Consider the following 22,739-nt stretch of genomic DNA (forward strand, 5'->3'; position numbering starts at 1 on the left):
ACTATGGACTATTACTCAGCCATCAAAAAGAATGAAATAATGCCATTTGCAGCTACATGGATGGACCTAGAGCTTATCATACTAAGTGAAGTAAGACAGAGAAAGACAAATATCAAAAGATATCACTTATATGTGGAATCTAAAAAAATGATACAAATAAACTTATATACAAAATAGAAATAGACTCACAGACAGACAAACTTATGGTTCCCAAAGGGGAAAGGCGGGGGAGGGATATATTAGGAGTTTGGGATTAACAGATACACACTACCATATACAGAATAAACGACAAGGACCTACTGTATAGCACAAGGATCTATATTCAATATCTTGTAATAACCTATAATGTACAAGAATCTGAAAAAGAAATATATATATATATACAACTGAATCACTTTGCTGTACACCTGAAACTAACACAACATTGTAAATCAACTATACTTCAATTTTAAAAGAAAAAATTAGCTGTACTACTGTTGAGAGGAGCAGTGATGTCAGGAACAAGCAAGACGAGCAAGCACAAGGGGATACAGGGTGGCCAGAGGGAACACAGCAGGGGAAACCTGGAGAGGAGGAAAAACCAAAGGTCAGAACTGAGAGTGGAAAGAGTCTGGACTGCAGAGTCAGGAAGGCCCTGGACCCAGAGCCTGTCACTTCCTAGCTATGAGGTTGTGGGCAAGTCATTTTGCCTCCCTGAGTTTGTTGCTATAGAAAACTAGTTCCTCTGATCCTTCTAAATTAAACAAGAGGCAGTAGACTGCAGTGGCCAAGAGCCAGGTCACTCTGGAGCCAGATGGCTCTGGTGGAATCTCAGCATTATCACTTACTCTGTGGCCTCAGGCAAACTATTTTTTTTTTGTAGGTTTTTAAAAAAAAATTATTTTTGTTTTATTTATTTTTGGCTGCGTTGGGTCTTCGTTGCTGCACGTGGGCTTTCTCTAGTTGCGGCGAGTGGGGGCTACTCTGCATTGCGGTGCGCAGGCTTCTCATTGCGGTGGCTTCTCTTGTTGCTGAGCAGAGGCTCTAGACGTGCGGGCTGCAGTAGCTGTGGCACATGGGGCTCAGTAGTTGTGGCTCACGGGCTCTAGAGCGCAGGCTCAGTAGTTGTGGCGCATGGGCTTAGCTGCTCCGCGGCATGTGGGATCTTCCCGGACCAGGGCTTGAACCTGTGTCTCCTGCATTGGCAGGAGGATTCTTAACCACTGTGCAACCAGGGAAGTCACTTGGGCAAACTGTTTAACCATTCTGTGCCTCAGTATCTTGGGGGTGTTAACAGTGCCTCTTAATCTGTTGTGTTAAGGTATATACTTAGGTATATGTATATACCTTATGCCCTTCATATACTTAGGTATATGAAGTGCTTAGAAGAGAGATAGCAAGCATTGAATAAGAATTAGCCATTATTAGCAGTATTATTATTACCATTATACACATGTAAAGTACCTAGAAGATGATCAGTGTTAGTTCGCTTTCCTCTTCCCCTGGAATTTGGCTCTGGGCAAATTGCTTGTGTCCCCATCACTTGAGCTACACCCCCAAACAAGCATGGTTAATACTCCACAATACCCTCTGAGTTGTCTGTGGGTACCATCCCCTTTCCTACACAGATCTCCTTTCCACAGGAACCTGAGCCTAGTTTCCAGTTTTCTACTGACATCTTTTCGGAGGAAGTGAGGCTAGGTGCCTTCTCTCAGGGAAGCCGGATTCCTCTGATGGCCCAAAGGAGGAATCTGTGGATCCAAATGCACCTAGTCCCACAGACATCCCTTGTTGAGGCAAGAGGTCCCCAGAAGGGGGCCCAGGATTGCTATGAGGAGCCATGCCCATCGACACTCCCCAGCAGGGGGACACTTGCTTCCAATCATCACTCCAGGGACAAGCTGCACATTCTTGCTCATTCGTCTTATGATCAATGCCCAGTGAGGCAGCTGTGGCCAGAGCTTTTGTCCTTATATAGAACCAACTGGCCAGGAAGGACAGCCAGCACGTTAAGCTGACAGCAGCCTGACATCTGTCAGCTGTGACCTCATTAGCACCAAGCTCTTGGCCTTTCAGAATAGCTTTCAGAGGAAGTAGAAGACAAATTAGATCAGCACCAGGTACACAGGTCAAGACGGGGCCTATGGAAAGAAGCACATCAAGAATTTATACAAAAACCTTTTATTTACTGTTTATATTTTGTCTCCCTATCCCTACCCCCTGATCTGGAACCCAGCCAGCTGCTAAGCCTTCCTGCTGTCTGGTTCTCGAAACTGGGGCCTCAGATGGGGGTTATGAGAGGTGGGAACTTCTTCACCCACTGGTTGTGGAAGTGGAAGGAAGCTTTCCTGCCTGGCTGAAGTGTCAGCAGCTTCCCAGGGGAGCCCCTCAAGTCAGAGGATCCATCCCCCACTGGACAGATACAGGGAAAGATAACATGCATCTCTTGGAGGCCCAGAGGCTCCCCGTCACTCACTGCTTCTATGCCACGCCAGGCTCCATAGCTGAACCAATCTCTCACCTGGAGATGGAGCCCAGCAGCAAAGGGGTGGGGTTTGGGGGCAGGATAGACAATGCTGCGATGCTGGGTCCTAATCAACAAACAGGAAACGGGAAGAGGTTGGCCTGGTTGAACTGAAAGGGGAAAGGGGAAGAAGGGTGCAGGAAAACCCAGGGTGGCTTAGTGGCTTGGAGTGGAGCCAGCTGGACACTTTATAAAGAAAGGTTACAGGCCCTTTGGGAGTATGCACCCCCAGCCCCGCAACCACCCTGAAGAGGGGGAAAGGAGCTCTGTCCTCCCATGGACAAAGGGCTAATGACACAAGCAACACTTTTGGTCTGAGAGTGCCAGGGAAGGGCACCCACTGGCACACAAAAGGGCAGCCTGCCTTGCTGGTCACCACAGCCCACTCTACCGTCACCCCTGCCTGCACCTTTACTGCCCACCACGAGCTCTGCATACCCCATGACCCCCACTGGAGACTGACGCTGCCAGGCAGGTGGGGCAGAAACAAGGACCCTGAGCTCCAGGGCCCCGCCCCGGGTAAGGCCTGTCCGTGGAGATGTCAGGGCTCTTTCCCACAGTCCTGCTGCCGTGAGCCAGACATACTGAACTCTCCTGGGAGGGCACTGGGTCCTCAGGTTCTCGGAAGAGGAGACCCTGGAGAAGCACTCTCAGGCAGGAAGAAGAGCCTCCGAATGGTATTTGTTCCTCCTTCTTGTCCCAGGTCCTGCTCTCCAGGCTCAGAAGTCCGAGTCTGCGTCCATGAGTTCTGCCTCCATCAGGTTAGTGCGGGAGTGAATGGGCCCCAGCCCCTGCCGTCGGCCCTGCGCCCAGGCCATGGGGGCTGCGGCGCTGGGCTCTGGGCAGAAGGGGTTGGAGACCAGGGTCCAGGCTCCCTGTCGGTAGGACTCCCCAGCTCCCCAGGCACCCGCGGCCACCAGGCACTTCTGCCGGGGCAGCTGGGGCAGTCGAGGGACAGCACTGGAGGCAGGGGCAGGGCCCGGGCCGGGGTGGTGGAGCTCAGGGGACGACACCAGTGGGCACACCTCCTTCTTCCTCTTCCTCCGCTTCTTCCTCCGGCCCAGGCGCTTCTCCAGCTCTGGGGAGATCTCTGCCTCAACCAGCCACAGGTTGGCTTTTTCCTCCGGGGGTACTGACAGTGGGAGAGAGAACGTGAGCCTGGGACCCTAACTCTGTCCACATCACGCCTTCTCTCCTCGGGGCCCTACTCTTTTAGCTCAGGAACCCACACTTTAGATCCTCCGAGGCTTTTCCCTCCCCTCCCCTGCTGGCAGCCCCTGGTACTCCAGTCCCAGGAACCTCCAGCCTCTACGTCCCCCACCTTCCTACAGAAGCTGGAACCCCATACCTGGAGTTGCCACAGGGGTGACAGACACATCCTGGGGCAGTATGGCTCCTCTCCGGGCCACCATCTTGGTGACATGCTGGGCCCAGGCAGAGGACACATCGGCCGAGGGCTCATTGAGGTCAAAGGCCAAACCCGCTGTGGGGACAGAAGGAAAGGATAAGGTACCATGACCGCCCAGGCCCTCACAATGACCTCTCCTCCCTTATTTAGCACCATTCACCATCCCCCAACCCATGGCTCCCACTCGACTTAGCAGAGAAAGCCCACCCTAGTGAACACAGCAATCTCTACCCACCCCCAGTCTGAAGAGAGGGGCCTCACGGGAGGCCAGAAATCCGGTCCCTGGAACCTGACTTCCCGTAGCCCAGGGAGAACAGCTGGAGAAGACGGTTGAAGGCGAGGGAGAGGAGTCCCTTAGGAACCAAACCACCAGCAAGCAAGATCCAGGGGCAGGAACAGAGAAGGGAGAGTGGCCTGGGATGGGGGCAGGGTGGGGACTGGAGGAGAACCAGTGTGTGAGAGAGAGGAGGGAGCCATTCCTCACAGCCTTCCAAACAGTCCATGAGGCCACACCAGCCTAGAAGGAAACTGGGAATGGGGTGGAAGCTCACCCACAGGCCCGTCGTGGGAGACAGTGTGCATGCTGAAGGAGAGCTCCTGGCCTGGGTTCTGCAGCAGCTCGCGCCGCTTGGAGAAGGCCTTGGCAATCATCTTGCTCTTCTTGATCCGTTTGGGCTCATCGTCACTCTGCCCCGTCAACCTGAGGGCAGAAAGGGTGGGGGAAGGGGCCTGGAGGAGCAGCTGCTTCCCCTCAAATCTTGCAAAAGACCAGCGGATCCGTTCCATCCAGGAAAGGAGCCTCCAGCCGGCCTCAAGGACCCTGAGGGGTAGAGGCCTTCTGTGCCAAAAAGGGGGCCTAGAATGCAGGGCGCTTCCGCTCCATTCTCAAATCACTCCACTCTTAGAAGACACCGGCAGCTGGCTCAGCCCTTGGCCCATCCTCCCGAGGACAGGAGGTGTCACCAGGGGGCAGTGGTGAGCCGCAGAAAAGGCCGCTTTCGGCCGCTCAGGGCAGGCCCTTAGAAATCACACCTGCTCAAGGCTGTGCTCGGACACGTGAGACCGGACCTACAAAGCCTAACAGATGCCGAGGCTGAGAGAACAAGGCAGCAGGGTCAGGACAGGCTGCTGCTGACCCCACCTGCACCAGGTGCGCCTCCAGATGAGCAGCGTGGCCTTGGTCCAGACCCAGGTGCTCATGGCAATGCCGGTTCCAAACATGGCAAATAGGTTGATCTTCTCCACCAGGAGGCTAGGGCGATTCTTGATCTCACAGTCGGGGATGGGTTTCTTGGTGGGCAGCCCGATGGTCACATTGGCCTGGCATCTGTGGTGAGGGGTAGTACACAGTTGAGGCTTTCTAAGTCTCCTGGGTGGGTGCCCAGACAATCAATCCAAACACTCTAGAAAGAGGGAAGCCCACAGCCCTGATTTGCAATCCTGGGTGATCATTAGAGTCACCTGGGAGCTTTTAATGACTCGATGTCTGGGCCACACCCCAGACAATTAAATCAAATCTCTGGGGTAGGGACGTAGGCATCGGTGTGGTGTAAAGCTTCCCATGCTGGAAGCTGGAGCCTGTAAGGAAGAGTCTGAAGCAGTCAGATTTTAATGAGCATTTTAACTGCTATTCTTGGTATCGGTAGGTACTGCACTTCTCTGGGCAGCTGAGATGTGTTACCTTCTCAGATTCATCCTCATTGTAACACAAAAAAGCACAGGCAAAACCAGAAAACATTAATGGGTTGTTAACCTATGGTAGAGAGGTAACTACTTCTGTGCAGGGATTTGCAATAAGCTCTGTAAAGAGTCTGTGAGAAATAGCAAGCAACTTCTGTGGCCAATGCAAGAGTCAGTTGGAGAAGCCAAAACACACGATGGCTTAACAGTTACAAACATACCAGCCAGAGAGCCTTGGGGTGAAAGGGAAGGGTGGAGCTGGGCAGGGACCCAGAGGGCTGTCTGCCATGTTTGCAAATTACAGAACAACTATCAGCTTAAGTGCCCAGAGCAAGATGGGCAGTTTCTCTTGTCATCTGAGGCAGGGACCTGGCAGACCCCTGCTGGACAGCAGAGGAGGGTCTCCAGCTCCCACCACTGCTGCCCCCAAGCCTCCAGCCCCCCACTCACAGCACGTAGTCCCGGAAGCTGCGCTCCCACTCAGCCTGGTTGAAGAAGTCGTAGAAGTGGCAGCTGAAGGTGATGAGCACAAAGCCAAAGGCCAGGAAGCCAAAAATGCCTGCGGAGGGACAGGGGTGGGACAGGGCATCACCAATCCCAGGTATGGAAGCAGCAGTGGGGAAGAGGGTGTTTGCCCACTCGGGCCTGAAAGACAGCTGAGTCTGGGGTGAATTCGTGCTGGGCTCAGTTTAAGAGCTGTTTTCTCTACAAACTTATGGTTACCAAAGGGGAAAGGGGGGAAGGGATAAATTAGGAGTTTGGGATTAGCAGATAGAAACTACTATACATAAAATACATAAACAACGTGGTCCTACTGTGTAGCACAGGGAACTATAATCAATAGCCTGTGATAGAGGCTTCCCTGGTGGCACAGTGGTTGAGAATCCGCCTGCCAATGCAGGGGACATAGGTTCGATCCCTGGTCCTGGAAGATCCCACATGCTGCAGAGCAACTAAGCCCATGCACCACAAGTACTGAGCCTGCACTCTAGAGCCTGCAAGCCACAACTACTGAGCCCAAGTGCCACAACTACTGAAGCCTAGAGTCTGTGCTCTGCAATAAGAGAAGGCACTGCAATGAGAAGCCTGCGCACCGCAACGAAGACCCAACGCAGCCAAAAATTAAAAAATAAATTAAATAAATAAGAAATTTGTTTTAAAAAGATTACATGAAAACTTAAAAAAATATATCCTGTGATAAACCATAATGGAAAAGAATATATCTATATCTAAATCACTTTGCTGTACACCAGTAATTAACACATTATAATTCAAGTATACTCCAATAAAAAAATTTTAAAAAGAATTGTTTTCTCCAAAATAAGACAAGATTTTGGAGGTGCTTAAGGCCACTCTGGGAGGGTCCCAGCAGGAGGGAAGTAGACATGAGGAAGCAGTCTTGACATGAACTTGAATTCTTCCAACTGAGAAAGAAGCTACCTTCTCTCTCTCTCTCTCTTTTTTTTTTTTTTTGCTACCTTCTTTTTTCAGCTGCTACCACCACCACCATCAGCACCAACACACACACACACACACACACACACACACACACACACACACACACACAGAGCCTTATCTTGCCTCCCTGGCTGCTAACTTGCCCCACAATGTACTTCAGCCTCCAAGACTCTTCCCCAGAGGGTGCGGTGCTGGGATGCCACACTCACCCAAGCGCAGCATGGTCTCGTTGATCTTGCTGGCCGCCTTCTCGCTCAGCAGCCCAGGGTGGTTGCTCTTGATGGAGAACAGGGTCATGACTCCTGAACAGAAGGGAGATGGCAGACATCAGTGGAGGCCAGGCCCCTCTCCTGGGAGGAATAGGTGCATGGCAGGGGAGGGTCCCATGGTCCTGGAGTCCCAGATCTGATGACTTCTGGGCTGATTTAAAGCTTGGGGAACTGGAAACACTGGAGCATAGCTGGTAGCAGATGTGCCATGGACTGGAAAGACTTGGGCAGGGCACAGATGGTCAGTGGAGATGAAAGATGCCTCAGTCCTGGTCTGGCCTCCCCAAGTAAGGCAGCGGGTCAAAGCTATTATGATGGAAAAGGCCTAAGAAGAGACTCCAGGACAGTGCTGTCCAAGAGAAATATAATGTGAGCCACATTCATAATCTCAAATTTCCTAGAAGCCACCTTCAAAAAGTAAAGGGACACAAATGAAGCTAACTTCAATATATTTTATAAACAATGTATCATTGTTTATGACATTACCTTTTCAACGTGTGATCCATATAACAAATTGTTAATGAGACAGTTTACTTCTGTATGTGCTGAGTCTTTGAAGTGCAGTGTGTATTTTATACTTATGACACATCTCAGTCTGGATTAGTTTCAACACACGTGGCTAGTGGCTCACACTAGCCACACAGGATCACACAGATACAAAATATAAATCAGAGGCTCAGCCACTGCCAAAGAGAGGGAAACGAGGTGGGCTGAACAGAAGACTGATAGTGCTGGGGGAGGAAACTGAAGTTTACAAAGAACACTCAACGAAAATGTGCTAAGATACGGAGGCTTATTGTGGAGGTGGCAGATTGAGAGGAAAATGAGGGAACAGAGAATCTGTGCATGTTGTGAAAACTGTGTGTGTGTGTGTGTGTGTGTGTGTGTGTGTGTGTGTGTGTGTGTGTGCGTGCGTACTCGCACTATGAACAGAAAGGAGAAATGAAGCTCCAAAGACTGAGCATGTATATAAATTCAGGGCGCACGCACACGATTGAAGGCTCCCAGTTGGCCCATGTGGACAGGGTGGTTACTCAGGGTGTTCACCACACAAGGGCATCTGGCCAGGGCTGACCGGGGGCTGGAATCCAGCCCAAGCTCCACTCAACAAGCCATGAGCCCTGGCACAAAGCTGGAGAAAGGGGAGCACTTTTCTGGCCTGCACAAAGGTGCTGCCTGCACCAAGTGCCGTGGTGCTGAGTCTGCCCATGGGCACCTTCTCCTTTGCACCAAGGTCCTGCACGAGGCAGCCGAGGTCCCACCTCGAAGGCAGCAGAGCTGGCAGCTCCTGGCTCCCACTTACACAGAGCAGATGCTCAGCACATTTTGCTGCCCGACCAGTCCTGGCCTGGTCCTCACTCACCTCGGATGAGGAAGTAACCTCCCACAATGAGCACCAGGCCGATTGGGGCCAGCACGAAGCCAGCACGGTATCGGTAGTTCTTATAGCCCACAAAACAGATGCCGCTCACAGAGTCTCCATCCACCTAGAGCAGAAAGGGGTGGGGGGACAGAGTCAGTCACTGTCTCCCTCACCCAAGTCCGCCCCACTCAGATCCCCACCCCCTACCAGTCACTGTACCTGGGCCACGGCGAGGATTGCCACAGTGAGGACAAAGGGGAGCGACCAGGTGAGGAGGTGGAAGTAGGAGGTCTTGCCCGAGAGAGGCTGGTAGGTGGTCCCCAGGGCTTTGAAGGAGGTGTGCCAGGCATAGGTGAGGACCACAAACCAGACGACGCCGGCCATCAGGGCATAGTACACGATGACGAAGATGATGACGCAGGACAGGGTCTCGTTGGAGCTGCACAGACATGTGGAGCGTCATTTGGGGCAGTCGTTCTGTATTCCCTCTACGAAGTCTCCTCACCCTGTCCCCAGTCCCCTGGCTTCTAAGGTCTGGAGGTTCCCTAGCAGTCAGGGCTTGGATACCAGGCTCAGGTCAGCAGTGAAGAGGATACAGAAGATGCCCCTTTGAACAGATGCAAACAGTCCAGGCTCTAATGCTGGAGACCTTGGGTGCAACGAGGCAAAGCTGAATCCCACGCTGAACTCTCCGTTTCAAGACCTACCTGCCCCTTTTGTGGAAAACGCACATCAGCCTCTTCCCCTCACCCTCGCCTCTGGGTCCGCAAGACACCTACGTGGGCTCCCCAAGCCTCATGGTGCCATCAGCACGGCAGACAATCTCCCGGCGGGCACCGTCCATGAACTGGGCCAGCCAGCCAATGCTGCCCACGAAGAAGCACGCGTTGACGTAGAAGAGAATGACAGCAGGGTAACGATTGGAATTCCGCCAGTCAGCCACAAACGTGGCCTAGAAGAGAGAAGTGGGGCCCATCCTGTGAGGTTAGGGTTATCCTGCTGCCCTTATCTGAACCCCCAGGCCCCTCTTATCGCCACCCTTCCCCGAGGACCCCTGCCAAGTCCTCCTCCCCCTCTCCCAGAGCCCACCCTCTCTCAATGACAATCGGCTCCCTTCCTACTTTACAGGCTGCCTGAGGGGCCCTGGGCCTTGCCGCTCCCCTGACCCTCCACCCACGGGCCTGCCTTCCGCTGACCAGGGTGAAGAGCGTGCAGAGGCCCGTGACGGCCCCGAAGGCCGCGATGTAGCTGTGCATGTCCCGGTGCTCGGCCTCGGTGAAGAGCGGGTTCTGGCACTGGATCCCGCAGCCCTCCACGTCCTCATACCAGCTCTTGGGGTTGTCAGTCCGAACCAAGGGAGCCTCACATTGGCCCGAACTGTTGAACTTGATATTCTGCACCTCATTCTGGCAATGAGAGAAGAGGAGAAAGTGCACAGGGGAGCAGTAGGCTCGGGTGACCTTTGGTTTAATTAGAGGCACGAAGGTAGGGTGGCAGAGAGGCCAAGAGCACAGGCACTGCAGACGACCTTCCAGCACCTGAATCCTAGCCTTCCTGAGGCAAATTATTTGACCTCTCTGTTAGCTCAGTTTCCTGATCTATAGGACAGCAATACTTACTTCATGGTGTGGTCTAGGGGTTAAATGAATAAATAAATGTAAGATGTTTATAATAGTATTTGGAAGGTAATAAATAATAATAATTAGTATTACTACCATCATCATTATTATTATTAATGTGCTGTCCTTCACCACCCAGAACTAGATCACATCCCCATCTTGGTGTCTCTTAGCTGTTTTACACATGCAAGCCTTGACTCCCTAAATACACAATAAACTTCCTGAGCATAGGTTTGTCATTCATGACTCCTGTAACTCCCCATCACCTAACAGAGTGGGTGCTCAAAAGTCTTTTTATAACTAGATAATCCCTGATAGACTGGCTCAGCTTGGCGAGCTTCAGCTTGGGCCTGTGGCTCACTGACGCCATGGCTGTAGACCTGGGATCTCCCAGAAGAGAAGGCGCTGAGCTCCTCTGCCCCTGCTGGGCCCTGTCCCATGCCTGGTCCTGCCCAGCCCAGACCCTGCCCCACAGAGCACTTACCGGGCAGCCCTCGGGGAAGTGGTCGGGGGTGCAGCGCAGGAAGTCGGGCCAGCCCCGCTCCCTCTCCACGATGGCACAGGGGCCACGGGTGGCCTGGCAGAGGGTGCGGCTGGGCAGTTCCACCCGGTTGTTCTCACACTTTGGCATGTACACAGCACACAGCAGGGGCTGGATCACTGCCCAGCAGCGGGGGGCGTTCCGGAGGCCTGGGGGTGGCGACAGTGTGGACACATTGCAGTGAAGACCCCTCATCACTCTGACCCACAGACAGACATAGCTGCACCGCTGTTCCCCGGGCCTAAGGCGTCTCTCTTTGCCACGCTGCGGGCCATGCCTGCTCAGGATGGTGAGGCATGGCGTTTCTCAGCAGGGCATTTAGGCTTGACCGTGCTTTGTGCTGCAGGAGTGTCCCAGGTACTGCAGGACATTTGGCATCCCTAGACCCTGCCCACTAAATGCCAAGAGAACCCCTAAGTCCTGGTGACAGCCAAAATATGCTCCTCACCCCTCCCACTCCAGGGTGGGGATTGGAAGAGGCCTGAAGAGGAACGTCTGGGACGCTGGTGATGTTCTATTTCTTGATCTGGCTCTGGTTTCATGGGCGTATTTACTTTGTGAAAGTCAAACTGTGCACTTTTCTGTGTGTGTATTACAATTCAATTAAAGTTCTTAAGAAACAGCCCCCATTTCCAAATGCCCCGCTAAGGGAATGTTAGCACCTCTGGCTGAGAACCCCAGGTCAATTTACCTTTTACTTTTTCAGGGACATTGTTAAAACCTTCTACAGTCCACAGGGAAGGAGTGTTGTGGGACCCACCCTCACAGGGCCCGTGCACCAGAACCAGGAGTTGCTTCCCCTTGCCCAGACCCCAGGACCCTTGTCCCTCTTACCAAGCTGAGGTGAGATAGAGAACAGGTTGGAGCTTAAGAAGAGGTAGTCAGGGGAGCCAGGTACTCCAAAGCCAGAGGAGGAAACAGGAAATCAGATGGAGAGAAACAGAGGAGGCTGTGTCCAGTGCAGGGGGAGGAAACGTGTTGTCAGCCAGAAAGAAACAGGTGGAGGTCTCCGAGCACCCCTACCCCAGCCCAGGCCTCTACCCTGCTCTCCCTGTGGCTGGGCTCACTCAGCATTCTACCCCCTTCACCCCTCCTGAATCACCCCTGCTTCAGGAACACCTATTCCCCAAACAAGAAGTTGTATTAAGAGAAGCTTCTGAGGACATGAGAGCCAATGTAGGTGACTGCCCAGGCTGGGGGTGGTGTGAGCAGGTAACTGCTCTTTTTGGGAGGAAGGTAATATAGCAGAGGGATAAGGAGCATGGACACTGCAATTAGCCTGCCTGGGTCCAATTCGTGGCTCTATCATTTCCTGGCTGTGTGATCTTAGACAAATTACTTAATCTCTATCTCTAGCCTCAGTTTCCTCATCTGTGAAATGGAGATAATATTGAATAGACTTACCTTGTGAAACTGTGCTGTAGAGTGAGATAATGCATCAAATGTGCTTAGCGCAGTACCTGTCATGTACTAAGCACTCAAGAGATATTAGCTGTTACTATTAGTAATCTGAGGCCTCTGACCATTCACAGCTCTCACTAGACAAAACCTATTCCAAGGGTGCACAGCAAGTTCCTGTCACTTAAGAAGCAATGTCCTTGGGCAATGGTTCTCTGACCTGACTCAAATCAGAATCTCCTGGGTGACCTTTATCACTCTAGATGGAGAACCCAGTCTCAAAAGATTTTGGCTGAGAGGGTGTGGGTGGAGGACACAGCAGTGGTTGCCAGGGGCTAGGGTAGGAGAAGGCTCTGCCTACGAAGGGGCAACACGAGGGAACATTTGGAGGTGATGGGACTGTTGTCTGTCTTGCATTTAGTGGCTGCATCCAGAACTCTATGCGTTTGTCTAAACTCATAGAAATGTGACAACAAAGAAAAAGTGAATTTTACTGGATGTTTATTAAGCAATATATTTTAAATGCAGAGGGGCTCCCTAGAGGAGCAACAGGCAGATGCTTAATAAAAATACTGTGGGGACTTCCCTGATGGTCCAGTGGTTAAGAATCCGCCTTCTGGGACTTCCCTGGTGGCACAGTGGTTAAGAACCCGCCTGCCAATGCAGGGGACACGGGTTCCAGCCCTGGTCCTGGAAGATCCCACATGCCGTGGAGCAACTAAGGCCGTGCGCCACAGCCACTCAGCCTGCGCTCTAGAGCCTGTGAGCCACAACTACTGAGCCCACGTACCACAACTGCTGAAGCCCACATGCCTAGAGCCCGTGCTCCACAACAAGGGAAGCCACTGCAATGAGAAGCCCGCGCACTGCAACGAAGAGTAACCCCCGCTCGCTGCAACTAGAGAAAGTCCACGCGCAGCAGTGAAGACCCAGCGCAGCCAAAAATAAACAAATAAATAAATAAATTTATTTTTTAACAAAAGAATCCGCCTTCCAATGCAGAGGACACAGGTTTGATCCCTGGTCGGGGAACTAAGATCCCACATGCTGCGGGGCAACTAAGCCCGAGTGCCTCAACTAGAGATCCCGTGTGCTGCAAACTACAGAGCCCACGTGCTCTGGAGCCTGTGAGCCACAACTAAAGAGAAGCCTGCGCGCCGCAATGAAGATCCCGCGTGCTGCAACTAAGACCCAACACGGCCAAAAATAAAATTAATTAATTAAGAAATAAATATTTTTTAAAAATATTGTGGAATATGGGCTGGCCTTAGTGACTTGCTCGACCAATAAAATGTGGTGGAAGTGACGTTCTCTGACTCTCAAGCCTGGATAATAAGAAGCCATTTGGCTTTTGCCTGGGTCTCTCCTGGAACACTTGTTCTTGGATCCCAGTTGCCATGAAATAAGACCAACTATCCCGAGGCTGTCCTGCTGGAGAGGCCTGGTGGAGAGACCACATAGAAAGGCCTTGGGGCCAAAAGAAGAAAGAGAAAGAGATGCTGGGTTTTTCAAGTTCCCAGCTTTTCCAGTTATTCCAGCGAAAGCCACAGATATCAGGGAACAGAAACAAGCCATCCCTGCTGAGTGCTGTCCAGAACTGAAGATTCATGAGCAAAAGGAATGGTTCTTGTTTTAAGCCACCAAGAGTTGAAGTGGTCTGTAATATAGCAATAAATAACCAGAACACACACACACACTCACACACAAACCATACTGTGTTGTTTTTCTGGAATTTGTGATAATTATCAGCTTTTTAAAATGTGTAATTTGTTTTTCTTTTTAATCTCATTTTAAATATTGTTTTGTACTTAAAAAAAAAATTACCCAAGGAAAAAATAAACTATTAAATAAATATTGAAAGACAATTGAGGAGGCATCTAGGGAAAAAATAAGTTGAATCCTTACCCCATTTCTTACATAAAAATAAATTCCAGATGAATAAAAAATAGCTACATTATTTTAAGAAATCAGAGTACTAGAAGAAAAAGTGGAAAATGTTGTTTTAAATCTTTGAGTGGAGAATGCATTTTGAAGTATGACACAAAACTCAGAAATTTTGAAATAAAAGATTTAAAGAAAAGACTTCAGAAAAATAGATAAATTCAGTAGGGTAAAAAACAAACAAGATCATAAGAAAAGCAACACACTGAAAAAATATATTTCCAATACATATCACAGGTAAAGAATTACTTTCCTTACATGCATAAAGCTCTTCCAAATCAATAAGAAATTCATAATCCTATAGAAAAATGGGCAAAAGACAAACAACAGAAAGTACAAATGGCCTTTAAAAGCATAAAGCGATGTTCACTCTTACTCATTAAATGTGAAATAAAACTGTGATGACATATAACTTTTTAACCTTTAGAAGGATAAAGATCAAAACATTTGAAAATGCTGTACTGGCAAGAGTTGGGGGGAAACTGGCACTTTTGTATATTTTTAGTAGGACTAAAAATTAGTTAACAATTGTGGAGACTATTTGACATTAGCTGTAAAATGTTATACTAGCAATTCCACTTCACATGTTCACAAAAATCGTATATAAGATTATTCACTGAAGTACTGTTTGTAATAACAAAAGAGTAGAAACAAAAGAGTAAAATATCGCACATCAGTATAGTAGCACACTATCCAGGGTTGAACTATTTGCAATGAAATGGAACAATCTCCAATATGTCTTGTTTAATGGGTGCAGCTGAGTGGAGAACAGCCCGGAGAGCTGCTTTTGGTTATGGGAGGAAAAAAGAATAAGGACACATCTACATTTGTACATATGTTAGATATCAATAAAAGAATACACACAAACCAGTGTTGGTGGTTGCCTGTGGGAAGGGAAATGGGTAGCTGGGAACAGAAGTGGAAGGATTTAACTTTTGCTACTTTCGAATTTTGTACTATGTTCATATACTACCTATTTTATTAAAGTAATTAAGCTTAAAAAATAAATATGCAAGTTACTGGGATGCGGGAAGCTCCCCAGCGAAGAAAAGGGAATGAAACTGGAAACAAGAAGAAAGGGGACATCAGCTTTATCTGTTTTGTTTTCTTTCTTTTTCTTTTTCTTTTTTGTTTTTTTTTTGGCTGCAAGTCTTAACCACTGGACCATCAGGGATTTCCCTTGTTTTATTTCTTTAATAAAATATGAAACAAAAAGAAAAAATACAGACACAGGTGTTATATTAGTCTCTGCATTTTTCTATATTTATACACTTTAAAAATAACATTTGCCACAATTTAAACTTTAAAAACGAATATTTTAATGTGTGATTCTGATGATCAGTCAAGTTGAAAACTGTTGTTCCAAGGATGGTTTAGCATTAGAAAATTTCATCAGGACCTCCCTGGTGGTGCAGTGGTTAAGAATCCACCTGCCAATGCAGGGGACATGGGTTTGAGCCCTGTTCCAGGAAGATGCCACACAGCAACTAGGCCCGTGTGCCACAACTACTGAGCCTGCGCTCTAGAGCCTGTGAGCCACAACTACTGAACCCACGTGCCACAACGACTGAAGCCCATGTGCCTAGAGCCCGTGCTCCACAAGTGAAGCCACCACGATGAGAAGCCCACACGCCCCAATGAAGAGTAGCCTCCACTCACCGCAACTAGAGAAAGCCCACACGTAGCAGCGAAGACCCAACACAGCCAAAAATAAATAAATAAATTTTAAAAAGAGAGAAAATTTCATCAATGCAATTTACCATGTTAACAGATTAATTAAGAAAAAAATCATATGATCATCTCAATAGATACAGAAAAAGTAGTTGATAAAATTCAATGTCCATCCATGATAAAAATGATAATTGGCAAATTAGGAATAGAAGAAAACTTCCTTAATCTGATAAAATATTTATAACTACAAGAGACCTACACCAAGCATCATATTTAATGGTGAAAGGTAGAAAAGCTTTCTCTTTAGAATGAAGAAAAAGTCAAGGATGAAAGATGCTACTATTTAAAAAAATTTTTTTTTTGATGTGGACCATTTTTTTAAAGTCTTTATTGAATTTGTTACAATATTGCTTCTGTTTTATGTTTTTGGTTTTTTGGCCATGAGGCATGTGGGATCTTAGCTCTCCAACCAGGGATCGAACTCACATCCCCTGCACTGGAAGGTGAAGTCTTAACCACTGGACCTCCAAGGAGGTCCCAGTGCTGCTACTATTACCACTTCTTTTTTTTTTTTTTAATGGCCATATTATTTTATTTTTGGCTGCGTTGGGTCTTCGTTGCTGCATGTGGGGTTTCTCTAGTTGTGGTGAGCAGGGGCTACTCTTCATTGTGGTGCACGGGCTTCTCACTGCAGTGGCTTCTCTTGTTGTGGAACATGGGCTCTAGGTGCACGGGCTCAGTAGACACCTCCAGGACATTGTTAACTAGAAGTGGTAGGGCTTCCCTGATGGTCCAGTGGGTAAGAATCCACACTCCCAATGCAGGGGGCCTGGTTCGAGCCCTGGTCAGGGAACTAGATCCCACACGCATGCCACAATTAAGAGATCCTACATGCCGCAACTAAGACCTGGCGCAGCCTAACTAAATGAACAAATATTTTTTAAAAATGTTTAAGAACAACAAAATAGATAAATAAATTGTGATGTATTCTACAATGGAATACTATTCAGCAATGAAAAATAAGCTGCAACAACATAGATGAATTTTACAAAATAATGTAGAGCAAAAGAAATGACATAAAAGAATACACACAGCATGATTCCATTTGTATAAAGTTCAAGAACATGCAAAACTGAAATACACTGTTTAGGGATTCCAAAACTAGATGGTAAAACTATGGAGGAAAGAGGAAACAATTATCAAAAACATCAGGGCAATGGTTACTTCTAGAAGAGGAAGGAGGCGGATGTGATTGGAAAAAACAAAGAGGAGCTCCTGGGGGGGGGGCCCACCATCACTTGACTCAGGTGTCACTTTATAATTATTTGTTATTTAGTACCTCTGTGTCTTATTCACTTTCTGTATACATGCTACATTTCACAATTAAAAACTTAACAATCTGATGCAAAAATGAAAACTTGGGCCCGTGGGTATTTCTCTGTATTTTTATACTTTCTAAAAATGTATATTTTTAGAATGATTCTGATCATCAGCCAGGTTTGAGAACAGCTCTAAGGAAATTCTTCCTGATCTGCCCCTGCAAACAACCTACCATCACCAACAACAGACCTCCTCTCAGTCTCTCAACTAAGTGCCTGGGAGGCAAACGAGAAACTCCTCCCAGCTTCTCCAGCTCTTTCCCACTGGCTGCCCCCGGCTGGGTGACAGGGCCGAACACCCCTGTGCGCACACACAGCACAGCAGTGGTCAAAGAGGCTACGTGCTGGCTCTCAGCGACCTGTTTCTCTTGCCAGCCGCAGGTCTCTCTGTTTTCTTGCCCCATTTACCAAACCAACCAGATTTGGCTGAAGGTGGACCATGGCCTGGATAGTATGTTTGCCTGGGCAGCTTGGAATGCCTGAGAAGAGGAGACATTTCAAGCTATCCTGGGGAAAGATGCTGAGTGCCTGAAGAAGCCCAAGTCGAGAGAGTGGAAAGATATAGGAGAGACAGACCTTAGTTCTATATAGACCTAGAAATTGGCCCAACCTCAGCTGCAAACTTCCTCACTTGATGGCATGCTTCCAAAGGCTCCGCAATCTAGGCTGAGGAAGTTCATAGTGGGTACCTCTCTTCAGCAACTCTTATTCCAGATCTGCTGGGAATGTCCACATAGATGTCCAAGGAAGGCCTCTAATTCACATGGCCCATACTTTTTCCCTAAACCTCCTCCTTCTCTAGCATTCTCCAGCTTAGTGAAAGGGAATGATACCACCTTCCATCCAAGCCTAAAACCTGGGTCCTCCTGCTCTCTCACCAGCAAGTCCCATTGGTTCTACCTCTGAAACTCCGGGATCTGTCCACTTCCTCCAAGCTGTTATTCCAGTCCTGACCGACATCATCTCTCAGCTGGACTACTTCAACCATCCGCTAAGCAAGCAAACAGGCTCCAGGATTTCCCTCCTCCTGTGGCTTCTTCACACAGTACTCAAAGAGATCGGTCTAAAATGCAAACATGATTACATCTCTCTCTTGCTTTAAAAGCCTTCAGTGGCTCCATATTATCTTCTGGAAAACAACCAAATTTCCTAATATGGGGTATGAATCCCTTTATTTTCTAATTCTCTAGGTCTTATCTCTTATAATCCTATCCCTCAAATGCTTTGATCCAGCTCTACTGAAATTTTTATACTTCTTTAAAAGTACCAAGCCCTCTCACCTCTACATCTTTGTCCATGCTATACCCTCTTCCTATCCTTCCCACCCAAATCTTCCTTGGCCCCAGTAATTCCTACTTATTTCTCAGGTTGTGGGTTAAATGTCAGTTCCTCTGGGGGTCTTCCCTTGCGCCCAAGAGTCCTTTGTGTTCATTCAGCATCCCACCCGGTCACAATACCTCTCAGAGGTGTTGCTAAAGCCTGTTTAATTATATGTCTTCAGATCCTGTCTGAATTCTTTGTCTATTTTTTTTTTTCGGTATTCTTTGCCTTTATCTGCCCCAGAACCTGATCAAGAATGACATCTAGCAAGCACCCGACACCTAACTGAATGAATGAGTGGACAGCTGTGTACTTAGAACTCTGAGACTTTTAAAAAGTAAAGAAGTCTCTACTTTCAAAAGTTTACAGATGAAGACAACCTAATTCATCTTCACCCACAAAAACACCTCCAAGAGCCAGATGACACTGACCACGTCCAAAGCCAAATCAAGACCACCAGCTCAGGACAGGACTAATCACTAGCCAGAACCCCCAGCAGAAGGCTTGTCTGTGATTCTCACACTTGGCTCCAGTTCACTACGCACCCACTGACCCAGCTGGCACCAACTCCTGCTTCTGGTCCTACTTCAGATAAAACATCCAGCAGAAAGACCAGACACAGAAAAAGAACACCCAGAACACATATGGGAATGGGACTGAGCTGAGGGATGAAGGGGTGGCAGCAGAGAAGAGCTCAGAATGAAGTAAGGACCAGGGCTCAGTGCCGGCACCCCCGCAGGACCCTGCCCCACCAGAGCCACAGCTAGTGAGGTTCGAACCTACACAGCCAGCGGATGGTTCTGACTCCTCAATTTTCCTGCCAAAACCACTTCTGTCTGCTCAGCAGCTGCTCTCAGGAGTACGGGCTGGAGAGAGGTTCATACCCTTTCTGCCTGATTTGATGGTAATTACAGAAGGGCAGCATCACACATGCACTTAACTTAGGAGAATTCGACCATGGGCCCCTGCAAAATAAATAAATAAGAAGAGAGAGAGAGAATGAACACATATTCTCTCATAGTGTGAGCAACTCAGAACTGGGTGAGATTCTAGTGCCGAGACTCTTTTTTTTTTTTTTTTTTTTTTTTTTTTTAAGGAACATTTATTTATTTATTTTTTGGCTGCGATGGGTCTTCGCTGCTGCACACAGGGTTTCTCTAGTTGCAGTGAGCAGGGGCTATTCTTTGCTGCAGTGCACAGGCTTCTCATTTGAGGTGTCTTCTCTTGTGGCAGAGTACGGGCTCTAGATGCACGGGCTTCAGTAGTTGTGGCACGTGGGCTCAACAGTTGTGGTTTGCGGGCTCTAGAGCACAGGCTCAGTAGTTGTGGCACACGAGCTTAGTTGCTCTGTGGCATGTAGGATCTTCCCAGACCAGGGCTCGAACCCGTGTCCCGTGCATTGGCAGGCGGATTTCTTAACCACTGTGCCACCAGGGAAGTCCTAGTGCTGAGACATTTAGATTTTCCATACAGCTGGCTCCTAAACTCAAAGAAACCTTATTTATACCTTTCTTTTGTTTATTTTTAAAAATCCTTTCCCTCTTCTGCTCTTTTGCATTTATGTAATTTTAAAAACTAAAATTATATTTTCTATGTATGCCCCTTCTTATATACTGTACATTATTATATGTTGCACATTCATACAAACATATTACCATAAAAGAGTATGTATGCAAAATCACATAGACCTTATGTTGTGGCCATTTATGGATTTTTCAAAGCTACTGTTGATTACACAGGGTTTCTGCCTACATGTTGACTTTAGAACCTGATACCCACAAAGGATGTGGCTCCACCATGGGTACCATCCTCCAGGTTCTTCCTCTGGCATCTGTACCAAGCCAGGAATGACATGACTTTGTCCAACATCCGGCAAAGACTCTGAGAACTCTAGCGGCCAACCTGACAATGACAGGCAGCCTACAAACACTCCCCTATCAGGATCCTTACCCGTCCCTGGGGCAGAACTGAGATGTGGGGCATCCAAGGCCTATCAAAAGACAGAGGGTCGCCAGGTCTGCTCCTGCCCTTTGATTTTATTTCCTGTTTCTTCAAGGACAATTTTGGAGTCACCCTAGCTACAAGCAAGGGGTAGCAAGGCCAGTTCCCTCCCCTTCTCTTTCGGTCCCCAGCCCAGAAGAGTGACAGGTGGGGAGCTAATCCACTCCACACTGCTAAAGAAGGACCTGCTTGGGTTCAGTCTGCAGTTTTTCAGGCTGGGTCATAATCCCACCATGAGGTGAGGGTTCTGGGACCTCAGACCACCACGAAAGTATCCAGGGGGCTCTAGACATCCCACACTTAAGTGTCCTTCCTCAGCCCAGACCAGCCTGAGGGTCCAAACTTCCAAGGAACCCACAAATGATCGTTAGAATAGTCTCATTCCTTCACAACCTCAGACAAGGAAACGAGTCTCCATTTTTCAGATGAGGAAACTTAAATCTCCTGTCAAAGCAAGACACGATCACTGGACTTCTGCCTCCCAAAACAAGATTTCTGGAACTTTCTGGTTACCTTTTAATTACTCATCACCAGGGGTTTATTACCCTTCACAAATTTCACTCAGTTCTTTTCCCCCATCCTCTCCCTCAATGCCTAAATCTTCTATCCCCATCTTTCCCTTTTCCTGCCAATTCGATTTCCCAGTTTCTTCTCCAAGGTCTAAACACCTCCTTGAATTCCCGAGGACCCCGCTTCCACAGTGGCCCCTACGTGGAGCATCTCCTTTTCTTAAAAAAAAAAAAAAAGTCCTTTCCTGTGGCTCAGAGCCACCATCCCCCTCGCTCTTGGGCCCCTCATTCCCCCTTTTCCCTGCTAACCCACCCTGCTCAGGCCTTTGTGATCTGCTTCCTCAACTTCCTCGCCCTCCCGCCTCATCACCGACGGTCCCATGCTGCATACAGCCTGCCCCCAAAGTTTCAGATCTTGCAACTCTCCCGGGCGCTGCTCCCGCCCTCTCAAAAGCTCAGGCTTGAGCCTATTCTTTCCAAGAATCCCCGCATCCCATCACCACAGCCCTCGGCTCCGGCTCCCGCGCGCTTACCCGACCAGAGCACCAGCTTGCTGTGCGCTTCCTCCTGGGAGTCCGAGTCCCCGGCCAGCAGAGTGGAGGTGGCCCCGTAGGGCAGCGCCGAGCCCAGGCACACGTTGTAGCGCAGCGGCTCGCAGGGGGTGGCCCGGCCGCAGTGGCTCAGCAGCGGCGGAGGGCCGGTTACGGCCGCGCTCCTTCTCGCGCTCCCGCCCGCGTTCCGCGGCCCAGGCCGGGTCGCGTTCCCGCTCAAGGCCGCCCCCCGGCCCGGGCCCCCCAACAGCAGCAGCAGCAGCAACAGCCCCAGGAGCAGGAGCGCCGGCCTCCGTGCAAGGCGGGCAGCGGCCATGGCCAAACCCGCCAACTCAGCAGAAGCCCTGGCGCCCCCGCCCGCTCTCCGGAGCCCCCAGGCCACACGCGCAACCCTTGGGGCCTCCGGGGAAGCTCAGGCGACCTGTGCGCCCTGCGAGTCCGGTGCCGGGCGCCCCCGGACGCTCTGCGCGCCGCGGGCCCTAGGCGCCCAACTTCGCAAACTTTGGAACCCGGGGCCCATGTTGGGCGGTGGAGGCTAGGGCCGGGATGCACAACTCTCTACCCCTTCCCCTGGCAATCCTAGTTATCTTCAGCTGCGGGAGCCCCCTGGGCCCCCAATCTCTAGCCCCATTCCTTCTCCCACCATTAAAACCAACTCCCGGCCCCGCAAAGGAGGCCAGGCGCGGGCCGGGGGTGCTGGACTAGGTTCCCAGCTCCACCCTCGCGCCAGCCTGCGGCCCGGACGCCCACTTGGCTGCACTGTGCCGCAGCCCCGGGACTCTCCCCGCCAACTACCCGGCTCCTTTGTTGCTCTAGCTCGCTCGGCTCTCTGGAATGCACGGGCCTCGCCGGGCCAAGCCCGCCCCCCCGCTTCTACGGCTGGGGGAGGGACTGGCCGAGGGAGGGAAGAGGAGGAGCTCGAGCTTCAGCGTCCCGGGCGCCCGGAGAGGCCCGGACCAGGGGCTCTGGTGACCCCGCCACTGCCTCGGGGCAAGAGATGGGTGGAAATCGTGGCCAGTAGTTGCCACAAGACTCAGCAGGCACCTTGATTGGCCTGAGGATCGTTCAGCCCCGTCGCCTGCAGGGAGAGGACTCCTCCGGTTTACGGTGGGAGAGACAGGGGGTGCC

The 22,739-nt window shown here is 49.7% G+C and overlaps 1 protein-coding gene across 2 annotated transcripts; it reads right to left on the minus strand.

Annotated features, from left to right (window-relative positions):
- Positions 1-2,144: 2,144 nt before the first annotated feature.
- Positions 2,145-22,451, minus strand: SMO (smoothened, frizzled class receptor). 2 transcript variants are annotated; one of them, XM_059074440.2, is made up of 13 exons: positions 21,594-22,294; positions 11,676-11,790; positions 10,785-10,990; positions 9,878-10,087; positions 9,461-9,633; positions 8,901-9,120; positions 8,682-8,805; positions 7,259-7,351; positions 6,042-6,150; positions 5,053-5,238; positions 4,463-4,611; positions 3,852-3,986; positions 2,145-3,635 (listed from the first exon to the last, which is right to left on the minus strand). In XM_059074440.2, the coding sequence occupies exons 3-13, from the start codon at positions 10,929-10,931 to the stop codon at positions 3,223-3,225; spliced, it is 1,959 nt and encodes a 652-aa protein (XP_058930423.1). In that variant the 5' UTR covers positions 10,932-10,990; positions 11,676-11,790; positions 21,594-22,294; the 3' UTR covers positions 2,145-3,222. The 2 variants fall into 2 exon arrangements, with proteins under 2 accessions (XP_058930423.1, XP_058930420.1); XM_059074437.2 differs by lacking the exon at positions 11,676-11,790 and having other exon boundaries at positions 21,594-22,451.
- Positions 22,452-22,739: the final 288 nt, after the last annotated feature.

Source organism: Kogia breviceps, chromosome 9 (assembly GCF_026419965.1).
Source record: "Kogia breviceps isolate mKogBre1 chromosome 9, mKogBre1 haplotype 1, whole genome shotgun sequence".
NCBI lineage: Eukaryota > Metazoa > Chordata > Mammalia > Artiodactyla > Physeteridae > Kogia > Kogia breviceps.

Excerpts from the sequence above, each read along its gene's own strand:
- SMO (XM_059074437.2), bottom strand. The coding sequence starts at position 21,927 with ATGGCCGCTGCCCGCCTTGCACGGAGGCCGGCGCTCCTGCTCCTGGGG. Across the intron at positions 10,088-10,784 it reads ACTTCCCCGAGGGCTGCCCG|AATGAGGTGCAGAATATCAA; the intron begins GTAAGTGCTCTG and ends TCTCATTGCCAG. Across the intron at positions 7,352-8,681 it reads AGGTTACTTCCTCATCCGAG|GAGTCATGACCCTGTTCTCC; the intron begins GTGAGTGAGGAC and ends CCTTCTGTTCAG.